General features: G+C 55.0%; 1 protein-coding gene across 1 annotated transcript; it reads right to left on the bottom strand.

Moving 5' to 3' along the window:
* Positions 1-4: 4 nt before the first annotated feature.
* On the bottom strand, positions 5-10,169 carry DVL3 (dishevelled segment polarity protein 3; the record flags this gene model as incomplete). Its single annotated transcript, XM_010160896.1, has 14 exons — positions 10,107-10,169; positions 6,570-6,691; positions 6,067-6,173; positions 5,282-5,417; positions 4,913-5,006; positions 4,460-4,529; positions 4,023-4,162; positions 3,749-3,825; positions 3,271-3,338; positions 2,591-2,740; positions 1,636-1,767; positions 1,211-1,378; positions 401-613; positions 5-135 (listed from the first exon to the last, which is right to left on the bottom strand). Coding segments are annotated over exons 2-14 (1,533 nt in total), but the record flags the coding sequence as incomplete, so codon positions are not given.
* Between the last annotated feature and the right edge of the window lie 2,879 nt (positions 10,170-13,048).

The following is a 13,048-nucleotide window of genomic DNA, read 5'->3' on the forward strand; positions in this document are numbered from 1 at the left end:
CGCGCTCGCGCCGCATGCTGCTCCTGGTGGTGTGGTCCGACTCGCTCCCGCTGCCACCTGACTTGGACTCCCCGGTTTTCTCTCTCTCCTTCCTCCTCTCGCTGCCGCTGCGATTGGAACCGCTGCTCCGGCTCCCTGTGAAGCACATGAGGCAAGGTTAGGCGACAGCGTGGACAAGGCAGGAAGAAAGGATGCAACTCCAGCCAAGAGAGGACTACAGCACCCTGCAGCCGGCACCGTCCGTGCTCTCAGCCTCCGAGTCCCACAACCCTTCCGAGACGGCTTTTGCCCGGCTCCCCCCACACACAGGGCCTTGCCTGGGCAGCCTTTTCCTGCTACTTCCCTCTCCTGAACAGGGCATCTGCCCACCCACAGGCCTATTTTAGTCCTTTTCACTCACCTTCACTGTGCTGACTGCCTGCACTGCCCCCTCCGTAGCTGTAGCTGGGGTCAGGGAAGCCAGGGTGGGGGTTGTATGGATGAGGTGGTGGATACTGATACGGGAAAGCCATAGGCCAGGGTGCGGCTCCTGGGTGGGGGAGCGGAGCCAAAGTGTCCTGATCGGAGGCGCCGCTGGAGCCGTCGTGATCATGAAGAGACAGATTAGCCATGTCTGCAAGAAAGCAGAGACGGGGGGTTAATCCAAGCAGAAAGACAACCACGTGTGATGAAGAAACTCCACGTCCATCCTTGCTGATGGACAAGGATGGTGTACACAAGGAGACGTAAGAAACCGGCCCTCTCCCTGCTAGTCAGTACAACCATTTGTGCTACCCGCTGGACAAGAGGCTGTCAGAGCTGCCACTTAAGACAGAGAGCAGTTTGGTGGGAAAGAATCACACCCGAGCTACAGCTCACCCTGTCCGTTACTTCCACCATCCCTCTGATCTGAGCAGAGCCCAGTTGTCTGAGCACCAGCCCCTTCCAGCTATGGAAGTTCAGAGCCTGGAGACAAAGTCAGTGAAGTCTAAGACTGCTTAGGCTACCCAGGCGAAGAGATCACACAGTAGGTGACACTCAACGCTGCTTCCCAGAACTCCAGCAGCACAAGGGAGCTGGGATGTTCTTCATCACTATCCAACGGGGTCTGTAGAACAAGGGGCCCAACCTCACAGCAACGGCTGTAGCTACGTCCCCACGGTGTCAGCAGGCTCTGCAGGACATCTCCCCCTCCATCCTCTCCCCCCCAGCCCCCACGCAAAGTGCCTACTTCCACAGAGGTCCCCGAAGATGTAATAGCACTGCTCGGAGAAGGTGATCTTGTTGACGGTATGTCGGATGTAGCCAGCCTTCAGCAGATTGCTGGCATATTTGCGGGATTCACGACGGTCTGTAAAGCCCTCCACGTGGTGATAGAGCCAATCCACCACATCCGAACCTGCCACCAAACATCAGAGTTACATACAGCAAGAGAGAGGAAGACAGTGGCCCCTGAGGCAGTGGGCCACACTGGAACCAAGACAAAGTAGCCCAAAAGGTGAAAAGGAACGGCACAGCCAAAGGTTCAACCCGTGACTCTGGCCTGGCCAACAGTTAGTTTACAGTGACAGACACGCTCCCTTGGGGCATCTGCTTGGAAAACAGGCCTGCCCTTTCCCAGTCCCTGCCTCTGCTGCTGGCAGCACGGTCTCTTACCAATGAAGGCGTTGGGAATGGTGATCTTCAGCCACATGCGGTCACGCACCTCCAGGCCTGACTCTGGCGAGGCCATGGCTTTGACAATGGTGGCCATATCACTGTGGATGGACAGGTGAAAGTCATCGAGGCCTGTGGTGTGGACAAAGGAAGGGAGGCAGAGGTGAGAGGGGACAGAAAAGACAACAGGCTACACGGAAGCATCACACGCAGGAGGAATGGGCTAGGGAACAATACACTGCAGACAGCCTTGGGGTGCATGCCGTGTAACACGCCCCCCCCTCCAGCATCCCCATGTTATCCTTCCCGTGCCAGCCATTTCCTCTTGTGCAAAACTCAGGCTAGAGTCTCCTTCATTCCAGCCAGTCCCAAGCCGCTGAGATCCAAAAGCTGCCAACTGAGCCCACACAGCTCAACAAGGGAATTCTCTGCTCCTCACAAACTTACAACAAACTCCTGCCTTTTTGCCCCGGCTGAGCTCTCCAGACCCTCGCTTCAGGGCTCCGTATACTAGAATCACCCAAAACCTTCAGACAGGAAGCAAGAGAGGCCTGTGTCCAGCCCCAACGCAAGGCTCTTTGGTCCCAGCTGCTTCCATCTGCTGTCTGGGAGGGCAATTACTCCAGGGACAAGTTGAGTCCCTCTGGCCCAGCACTCAGGCAGTAACCCCTGATTGCTCTGAGCCTTTCCTCTGCACCTGCCACAGCTCCTGGACTGCACCCAGGCTCTTCTACTCTCCTTACGCAGAAGGGCTGAAAAAGGGGGTATTAATTCACCCAGCCAGAACTCCCACTGAACCAAGCGCCTGCCTGGTGAGAGCTGCCCCCATCAGCCCCCTGGCAGGGCAGACCTTGCCCATCCCAGCTATCCCTCAGCAGATGTATTGCTCCCTTTACAGCACAGTGAAGGCGAGGAAGCCGTGCAGCGGGTGGAGCACGGAGGCACAAGGACTTACGTTCGGTCTCTGGGATGGAGCTGGTGATGGAGGAGCTGGTGGAAGTGATTGTGCTCATGGATGGACTCATACCGTACGCTGGGTAGGTGCCAGTCATCGCTGCTGTGTGAGACACCCAGGCTGCCGGGTCGATGGGTCGGATGGGCTCACCTGCAGGGAAGAAAGGGTCAGTCAGCAGCTATAAGAAATTATCCCCTCATCAAATCAGCCTCTGGGGAGGGACAGTGACTCAGCGCAGCCCATTCCATCCCCAGCATCTGCCGGGACTCACCCGGATCGGAGCATGGAGAGTCTGGCCCAGCCCAGATCCGCTGGGGAGCAACTGGGAGAGAAAGAAGAGAGGGAGGGTCAGCAGGAGAGGTGCAGAGGGAGAGATCCCCCTATGGCTCAAGGGGGGGTTTCTCTTTCCTCTGGCGCCCCGAGCAAGTGACCCCCCTACCCCAGTGATACGCGTCCCCAGCGTGATGTGGGAAGGAGGGCTGGGCTTATGGGCATTTTGGCCTGGGAATAGGACATAGCAGCCTCCTAAAAGGAGTGCTGAAACCCCATCAAACCCCAATTCAGTGCCACATGGAGTCACACACACAGGGGAGGAACAAGACAACAACCAAGTAAGTGCTTAAGGCAGGGCTCACATGAGCTGGGCACCAGCGTTAAGGGTGGGTCAGCTATCCACTTACTCCTGGGTAACGAGAAGCAGCCCCGGGGGCTGGGGTCCCAGCACTTGGCCACCGTCAGGGTGATAGGCCTGCAACAAAACAGCGAGCGTTAGAACAAGAGCTCAGTGGCACAGACCCCCGCATGATGGGTGGATGCTGTATGCCTGCTCTCTCCTGCAAGACAGGGAGAAGCTGCCAGCGTCCCCCTCCAGCTACGGATTTCCTTAGTGGCAGGGACAACATGACGTGACGCTGCTGAGGGTTGCCGATGACACGGCATCCCCACAAAAATGGGGCACAGACCCCAGTTCGCCACCATTCTGTTGGCTGCAATTCTTGCTTTGGGCATGACAACCCAGAAATCAAACAACAGCAAAAACGTAAGCTCTGAGCTTCTGCAGTGCCACTGGCAGAGGTGGCTGGAAGACACAACTCACACACCCCAAGCACACCCCAAGTACAGCTGCATGCGGAGGTAAGGAACAACCTGAGTGCTTACCCTGGCTTGTGCACAATCTCCCTCAGCACCCGCACAGCATCATCGTTGCTCATGTTCTCAAAGTTGATGTCATTTACCTGCAAACAAGGCAAAGAGGTGAGTCCCGGAGATGTCACCAGAGGCTGAGCTCCCCGCTCTGCTCTGCAGTGACTCAGCTCCCTCCTTCCAAGCACAGCTTCCTGGATTTAGCCTGCCAAAGTGCGCAGGGAGGCTTCTGGGTCTTTTCTTACTGCTCTCCCAGGCCCAAAGATGGAGGTATGTGGGCGTAAAGTACCTGCAAGAGCATGTCTCCTGGCTCAATCCTGCCATCAGCTGCCACAGCACCGCCCTTCATGATAGAGCCAATATAAATGCCTCCATCCCCACGCTCATTGCTCTGTCCCACAATGGAAATGCCCAGGAAGTTGTATTTCTCTGCAAGGGTAGAAAGAGAAAGAAGTAAGACACAGCCAAGCAGCAGGCATAAGTAGCCCCAACATCAGGCTAACCATATGCTAATGATGGTCGCTTGCACTCCCATCCCAGAGAGATGTGCTGGGATGCAGCAGAGAAATTCTCGAGAGACTAGTGTTTCAAGACAAGCCACTTTCCTACAGAACCCATCTCCTCACCCCTCCCTGTACACGTTCTCTTCCCCCTGCGCCAGTTCCCTCTCCACCACCCAATCTCTCCCTGGAAGGACTGCGGGCTCCACGCGTGCCTCCCACTCACCCATGTTCAGCGTGACTGTGATGATGTTCAGGGACATGGTGGAGTCTGTGATGCTGCTGAAAGATGATGACTGCAACAGAAGGGAAACGTGAGATGTCCTCCTGTGCCTCAGGAACATTCCCAGCCCCAGCTCCCTGCAGCACCATGGTCACCCCCCACAACTCCAGCGTTATGCCTGGAGCTTGGCAGAGACAGAGGGCATCAGCCACAGTCCTTATATCCTCTCCACAGCCAGGACAAGGTCTGTGATCCCAGCTCTTGAGGCTACATGGGCTTGGGAAAGGTTTACAGCACTTCATGAAGTCTCAGCACTTGGATACTACCCGTCCCCCGCTGTGTCAAGAGCAAACACAGCCGAATCGCTGATCACCCGGGAGCACTCAGTGGAGAGATCCCCCAGGGAGCCCCCCCTGGCCTGCAATGCCCTCCCCAGGACACCCAACCCCTGGGTACCCGCTCAATGCGTGGAGCCTTCTGTTTTCGTCGGCGTCGCTTGTGCCTCCTCATCAGACGGGAAGCGCTGCTTTGCTCTGTCGAACTGCTAAACCTAGAGGAAAAAGCGAGTCAGCTCTTCTGCTGCCAGGGTGGTGGCTCTGGCATCACGAGAGCCACAGAAATGGCACAGGGAATATGGGATTGCAGGGGCACAACATGTGGGGTGGGGACAAACAATAGCAGAGGGGGCTGCTGGGTGTGACTTGAGACAGCAGCAGGTCTGAGCAAGGACCTTGGAGCTCAAGATTACTGTGCCCTGCAAAGGCATCTCTCTGTGATGGGAGGTAAGGGGAAGCTAGTGTTTCTCCAGGACCTAAGCTCTCCTACCTGCTGGTGGAGTCATCTTCATCTGAATCGAAGAAGCTGGTGGTCTCCAGCTCGCTGCTCATGAGCGTGGAGGAGCTCTCATACCCGCCCAGGTCTCGGCGCCGCTCTCCCTTCACTGTCCCATTCACCCTGGGTGCTATGAGAAGACAAGACTGAGTGTGCTGGAGACAAGCCACAGGGAAACAACTCCTTCCCTTCTCACAGGGCTCACTGCAACCTTCCCAGCATGAAACTGGCCATCAGACAATCCCATCTAGATGATCTTTAAGGTCCCTTCCAACCCTAACCATTCTATGATTCTATGATTCTATGATCTAGTGCTGGCCAGCTCTGAGTCTACCCTGGGATCAGATCTATCTTCTGTGAGATACCTCTTCTACTCCTACATGATGGGGAAGAGGCTGATGTGCCACTACAAATGATGCTGCTGAAGTCATGGAAGACTTGCAGTGGGTTCCTTGGCAAAGCAAGGAGCAGCATGGAGCAGCAAGGCTACAGCATGCTCTGCTTTTCATCTAAGGAGGACTGAGGCACTGCTGTCTCCGCATCTTGAGGCTTCTATAGGAGACATCTCCTTTACCCCAAAGGTTTTAACACCAAGCTCTGATGCAACACAGGTGTTAGCTCCTGCCTCCAACATGAGACCATGGCCTCACATCAATGAAAAGCCCTTCTAAGATGGGAAGGTCCTGCAGAGCAGGGAGCCCTGCCCCACATCTGGAGCTGGTGCCCCACTGTGCCCCAGCCATGCCCTGCAGAGCTTTTGCCATGTTCCCACCACTCACCATGCTCTGGCCCGTCTTTCCGACGAGGTCGTTCCCTTTGTGACGACACCACCGAATCTGTCTCTGTCTCGTTGTCCAAGTTTTCCCGACTCCCCCCAGTATTAGGGCTGCAATGAGATAAAAGGAACACATATGTCCAACACAGAACACCTCCAGCAGGGTTTCTCTACCTCTGTGCTGGCCAGCATGAGCCTTCAGCCATCGGCTGTCTCTTTCTCGAGGGACAGGAGCAACAACCACAGCACATCTATGAGTGCAGGGCAAGGGACTGGGGGAAGCTGTGCCAGCTCTTTGCCAACTTCCCTAAACTATTTTCAGGATGCCCTTGCTTGCTGAGTAATGTAGCTCCACTTCAAATCTGCCCCCAGTCCCATTCTCCTCCCCTCCAGCTGGCTGTGATCCCTGCCAATTCACAGGCAGGAGCATCCCAGCCCCTGCTCTGGATTTACAGCAGAATCCCTGTGGGTCCCTGGGAAACCAGGATAGGTGTCCAGGTAACTTACTGGAAGGAGGGAGGCCTGGAGTCTCCAATTCCTCCCGTGCGCTCCATGGAGGGTGGCAGCTCTGTTTGGTTGTCGGCACAGACTGAACCAGCATCTGAATGGGAACCCTCTGCAGACACCAGCTGGAGGGACGAGAGGGAGAGAACCAAGTGCTGAGGCACTGGGAAAGCGTTCACAAGAGCGGCCAAATGAGCTGGCCAAAGCCTGCCCGGCCCAGGATCTCATGTTTGATGGTGGACAACAGCAGATGCCCAGGAGCGGGTATGGAACAGGCCAAGCATGTAGCAACGTTCCCCCTTGATGCTTTCCCAGCTGCTGGCTATTTGTGACTTGGGAATTCCTGACCCAGCAGCGAAGTCTGGGTGGCGGAGGCCTGACCGGAGACTGACATCACCTGCACACCCACAACGCACCATCCGTACGCTCTGGTAACCCTTAACCATGTCTTCTGGCAAGGAGAGGAATCCCCTAGATCTTCTTGCATCGCCGGCGCTTCTTTCCACCAGCCCCTACACCTCCGCCTTCCAGCTATGGGACCCAGTAGGACTTTCACTTCCCCAGTCCATGGGAGTATCAGAGCTCAGGGATGAGTTTGGCTTTGAAATAGACCCCAAAACATATTTTTTTTTTTTCCTGGCTTTTACAAGTACTTTGCAAATTTTCAGCTTGTGCCCAGCTAAGTGGCCTGGGCACAGCCTCCAGCCAACTCTGGGAAGCTCAGCAGTTTCCCCAGTGCATAGATTAAATAAAGGGTCAAACCCCGGGAACGATTTATACTAGACACATTTTGGGGCAGCCCAGGCACACCTACTTCTGTGCCTCTGGCTCAAGATAAACCACCAATTTCAGGGCTCAGGGAAGGAGGTAGAGCCTCTCCCAATGGGGAACCGGTTCGCCAGTGGGATGAAACAGAGGACAGCTCAAATGAGCTCAGTGTAAAGTGGTTTTCCCAGCATTACTCCCTATCCAGGTCTGTGCTATCCACACTTTCAAGCTGCACTCAGCAGGGCAGATTCCAATAGGGCCAGGCAGGAAAGCAACAGAAAGCCTCTTCCTTGCAAGAGACACTCGGGGACCCTCAAAGCAGCTCTCCCTTGGCTAGGGGGTGAGTCCCTAGGGACAGGCTAGAGCTCTCCAAGGGAAGATCCATTTCCATCTCTAAGTACTTTCAAATCTGCTTTTCATGACTGCACCAGGTCTGTCCCCTGCACAGCGTGGGCAAGCAGGGGGGTTGGCTCCCTCCCTCCTGGCATCACGGATGGACTGCAGTGCCCAGTGCTTTGGTCTGCCCCAGAAAACAGGCTGTGGGTGAGGCTGGAGTCAACCCAGGGAGGTAAGCAGACCAGGACAGGGCTCAAACCATGATAAAGTGGGGGGTGGACCACACAGATGATCGTTAGGGCAGAGGGAAGAGAGGTCTGCTGCCAGGGCGGCACTGGGAACAGAGAACGGGATGTGGCTGTGGCAAGAAAGACAGAACATCCCCAAGAAAGCCACAGCCAAGGCAGCAGACAGGGCAGAGAGCACCCGGGGGTGCCAAAAGCTGCAGAGCCTGTCCCACAAGCCCCGGGACAAGCCCAACGGGCTCCTGCTCTTGCAACTGTCTAACCAGCTCTTGTCTCACACTTGGCTCAGCTTCCCTTCCTCCAGCAAGCCTTAGGCACATGCCCAGCTCTGCTCCTAGCACCTTCCCCCTGACTTGTCTTCCCAGGACACATGCCACTCCCCGGGGGCCACATCCCTGCTCTGGCAGCCACTGCCTGGGAGCACAGGGGAGAAGAGGCCAGCATTGCCTAGGGAAAAGTCATGTAACGCTCCGTGCCTGCAGATCTCACAGCAAGACCAGGCAGATCGATCTGGACAGAGGGAACTAGCCACAGGCAGCTGTCAAACAGCAGTGAGGAGAAGAGAGGGGGTGTTCCCAAGCTGGGGGACTGATGCTTCCTCTAATGCTCCTGGGGCTGGGATTTCCTCCAGGGAAGGTTTTGATAACTACCCTGCACTCTTCCTGCCTCTTGTACTGTCAGGAAATATTCACTTGGATCTAAGCCCCTGTCTTTCCCTCTAGCTAAAATTAGTACCAAGTTCCTAAAATAGCCTCATCCCGTCCCGTCTGGCAGAAGCAGCAAAGCAAGTGCTCACCCCCACCCCAGCCCCCAAACCACCCACAGACAAGGAGACTCTCAGCAGAGGTAGAAAAAGGCATCATTGGCTACACATAAAGGTGTCCGAGACTGCTGACACCCTCCATGCACAGGAGCTGTCAGCGATGCTAATTCCAGGCGCAAGCTCCCTGTGAGGAGCCGGCACATCGGAGCAGCAGCACAGTGCCCTGGTCAGATCAGCTGGAGCCATACTGGATCCATGCCTCTTGTGCTGAGAGGCCTGAGAGCCCCTGCAAGGAAAGCCAGCGGCTGCAGTGATGCGTGGGACACGAGGAAAAGCACGTCAGGTAAAAAAATGAGCACTGGAAAGGCCTCAAAGGCTCTGGGGCTCCCCATAGAGCAGGTGAAAACAAAAGGCAGCTGGAAAGGGAGGCAGGGGGAGATGTCTCAGGGCAGCAGCAGCAGGGAGGGTGTCTGTGAGCCGGACAAGCTGTTTTCCGAAGGGTCTGGCTAGCCGAGCGGCCGGTGTCCGGCTCTTTGTGTGTGAGCCCAGCACGCATCCCCCACCACCCCGCCATCGCAGCGCGCGGGCAGGACCCCATCCTGCACCCTGCTCCCCTGGCCAGCATTCCAGCAGCAGCCCAACCCTGCCACCCCAGCATTCCCTCCCAAAACGCAGTCGCTCCGCAGCCCCCAGTCAAGGACTGGGTGCTTGGTGCAGGGACCAAAGCAGCATTAGGTCCCACCTAGACTGATTTGCTGGGGATTTTCACTGTTTAGAGGCCATCTGGTGACCTCTGGAAAAAGACACTTGGGTTTTGGTTCTGCTCCTGGTGTAGATCCACGCACCCCCTTCAGATCCACATTAAACGGCAGCTCAGCAAAGGGGAAAAGGGGATGATGGGCTATGGAGACTGAACACCCTCTCCTCCCGCAAACAGAGGGTCCCCTCGGGGGCAGAGGGAGGCATGCAGGCAGGGGGCAGAGCATGTGCATGGCATGGTGCGGAGGGAGAAGCTTGTCCTGCAGCTGCCCAGACAGTACCTTTAGTCTTCAGGGCTGCCAAATCCAGTCCGCTTCACCAGCACTAAAGTCACTTAAGCCCTTTGCGCCAGTCACCGGAGTGGGACTTTCCTTGGAAAGCTGACCCTGCCATAGGGGCACACGGGTTACGCTGCGGACAGGCCAGGACCACTACCTCTGCCTGGCATCAGTTACCCAGGAGCTCTCCACAGAGGCATCCCACATCGTCCCCAGCACGGGGCACCCAGCACCACACAGCCCCATCTCCAGCTGGAGCACAGTGACCCAGTTCATCAGCTTTGTCAGCAGCTGGCACGGAGCAGTCCCTGTGCCTCATCGGCACTGTGCAACCAAATGGTGGTTTTGAGGGCAGAAACAGGCGGTGAGACGATGCAAGGGACTTGCTTACCCATGACACCACCCGGCCGTTGAAGCATGGAAGCTTGGCATTGTCATCCGAGATCTCTTCTTTCACCACCCTGCAGAGGGGAGAGGAGGCAGTCAGAGCCAAGTCCAGGACTTCAGAGGGAAAAGAGACTTTCCCAGGTGGGTGTTTGCACCCAACAGGCAGACCAGGCTTGGGGATGGGGCAGGGAGAGGACTGGCAGCTCTTTCCTGCTGCCAGGCGACAGCTTCCTATGTCCACAGCCATGAGTGGCAGGCTGGAGGGGAGAACACAATGGCAGAACAGGCTCTCCTGAATGCATCCAGCTGTTTCATCCCCCAATTCACACTGTAATTGGTCGGGGGAGGGAAAAAAAAAAACCCAAAACCAAAAACCACAGTTGTGTATTTCTACCAGTTTGCTTATTTTTGAAGAAATACATAATTTAAATCTCTTTATAATGATCTGAAAGAATCACAGCCTACGCCAGAGATTTCTTATAGATGAAAGTGAAATACATTAAACATGTTGCCTCCCAAATGTTACTGTTGCTTTTTAATTATGTACATAATATTTCAACATCACTTCAAGCTTTATAGTTGTGCCACAATGTCATGTTCCCGCATTACACAAACAGCTACGCTATTATCCATCTTCACAGTGGAGGGAGCACCGACAACATTTTTTTTTCCTAAAACAGTAAAAACATCGGTTTTCTTTGGAGAGAAAATTTATTCTTTCTATTTTAAATATCCCTGGGCACCTAAATGCTTTTTCCACAGTGAGTCTGCAAGCAAAACAACTCGTAAATTCACCAGATTCAATTAATACCATCTTTGATAAATCAAATTTAATGGCCAAACAGGCTTTAACAAGCTTATTTTCTTTTCTATTAAATGACAACATTTTAAGCACTCTTATTTAATACAAAGACCTCTTACAAGTAGCCTGTGATATTAATTTTCCCTCCCAAGCTATATCTAAAGTAGTTTGACACATATTGTGCTTGAAAAAATAATGTAGTAACTAAACAATGAATAAATAAAGTCTGGGGGGAAAAAAAGAATCCAACAGAAAAGTAACAAAAGGAATGTGAAACCAAGGGAAATTATGTATTAGAGAGAAGTAGCTTGTAAGTAACTGAGGGAGTACATGGAGATGGGATCCCCTCAACAGCTCATAAGGGTCCCCAGGCCAGTCCTCAACTCACGGAGGACCGAAGCGGACGCAAGCGTGGCACGTGGAGCTGTGATCCATCGCCCCAGGCTGCCATGCAGTCCAGGCACTGCCACCGAGTCACAGCACGCCGGGGCTCGGAGAAACGGGTACCCTGGGCTCCCTGGGGTGCCCACAGCTGCCCAAACCGTCGCTGTAAACGGGGCGGCAAGGCTCACCGACACGCACCAGGCATCACCAAAAGGCAAGTGAAGAGCAAAACCGGGGAGCAGGCTCACTCCACCCTGCCAGCCACGCTGGTCGCTCCAGTGTCACATGTGCTCAGCAAAGGGCTGTCCCACGGGGCAAACGGCAGCACGGTGCCACGTCTTTGCTGGCAGCTGGCATTCACAATCCCTGCCCAAACCGGAGAGCCAGCAAAGGGACTGGGATCCACAGGAGGCAGAGATGAGGAAGTCACGGCTTGAGCAGTCTAATCCACTCCCAGGATGTGTGTTAATTCCTCTTGCACAGATGGAGAAGCAGGAAAAAGCAGGAAAGGAGCAGTAAGGATGGATTAAAACCCTGCTGGCTCAATGCTTCTCCAGCGTGACCTGCAGCCTCTGCCCAAAACCCCTGCAGCCCAAGATGAGTGTCAAACACAGGCAGATCCATCTCCTTTGGCGCCCATCTCAACCCCTGCCAATGGAGGCAAGTTGTCTCCTCACTTCCCAGCGCGTGCACACGCACCCTGGCCTGGCTGCACTAGCATCCATTCATACTGTCGCCAGCAGCCTGGACCTCATCCAATTCCTAGAGAGAGCTTCAGGCAGAGCCAATTTTCAGTGCGGCACTCTGCCTGCTCGGGGACACAGAGCCCTGCCTGTGGGCGAAGGCACAGGGCAATGTATTTACAGGGTCAAGGTGACCAACCGCTAAGTGCAAATGAACTATTCCACTTTCAGTGGGACAGAGGAAACCAACCCCCAAGACCCCCCTCCCCGCCCACCCTCAACTGCAATGCCTGACGGAGAACAAGCTCTCTCTGTCCTAAGAGCTGGTCCCTCATCACTCCTATTACCCTGCTGCTGTCCCAGATATCCCAAGGGTCAGCTCCACCCCAGAGCAGTTTTCTCCCTCCTTCCCCAGCCACTAGGTTATTTATCACTACTTATCACTCAGATGCCAGAGCACAATGGATTATATATTTAGACTCTACAGAGCAAAAAAAAAAAAACCAACCACCTGATAGTGCTGGAGTCGGGCACATGCTGAGCAGGAATATCCCTGCAGCTTTGCTCATGTCTGTCACCCCCTGCACTGCACCCTGCACTCCTCTCCAGCCTCAGCCCTTCTCCCCCCACCTCTCCACACTCTCACAGGAGCGAGACCACAGCTTCAGTCAGAAGCCACCAACCCAGCAGCCTCTGGGGGAGCTGTGAGCGGTGCCACGTTTCTCCTCCGCGGTTGCACGGGAAGCGGCCATGAGATGAAACTGTCCGGTGGATGCGCTGGGAGGGAAAAGCATCCTGCGAATGTGCTGGGAAGAGGCTCCCAGCTGATGGGGTCTGAACCTGGGAATCCCAAAAGAGTAGACCCAGAAGGAGCTCAGGCTCTCTCAGTTCTCTCAAAGCCTTTCCTTTTGGCAGGAGTCACCACAGCCCGGGGAAAACATCTGCCCAAGGCTGATTTCAAAGGGACTGCTTTTAGTTTACTGTCCGTCAGCGCAGCCCGGTTTCAGATTTTCCCCATGTTTAAAGTCCTGCTGGGGGCTGAGCACGACCCAGCTGCCAAGGGTGGCCAGGAAAACC

The sequence above is a fragment of the Eurypyga helias genome, unplaced genomic scaffold, assembly GCF_000690775.1.
Source record: "Eurypyga helias isolate BGI_N326 unplaced genomic scaffold, ASM69077v1 scaffold41901, whole genome shotgun sequence".
In the NCBI taxonomy this organism is placed as follows: Eukaryota; Metazoa; Chordata; class Aves; order Eurypygiformes; family Eurypygidae; genus Eurypyga; species Eurypyga helias.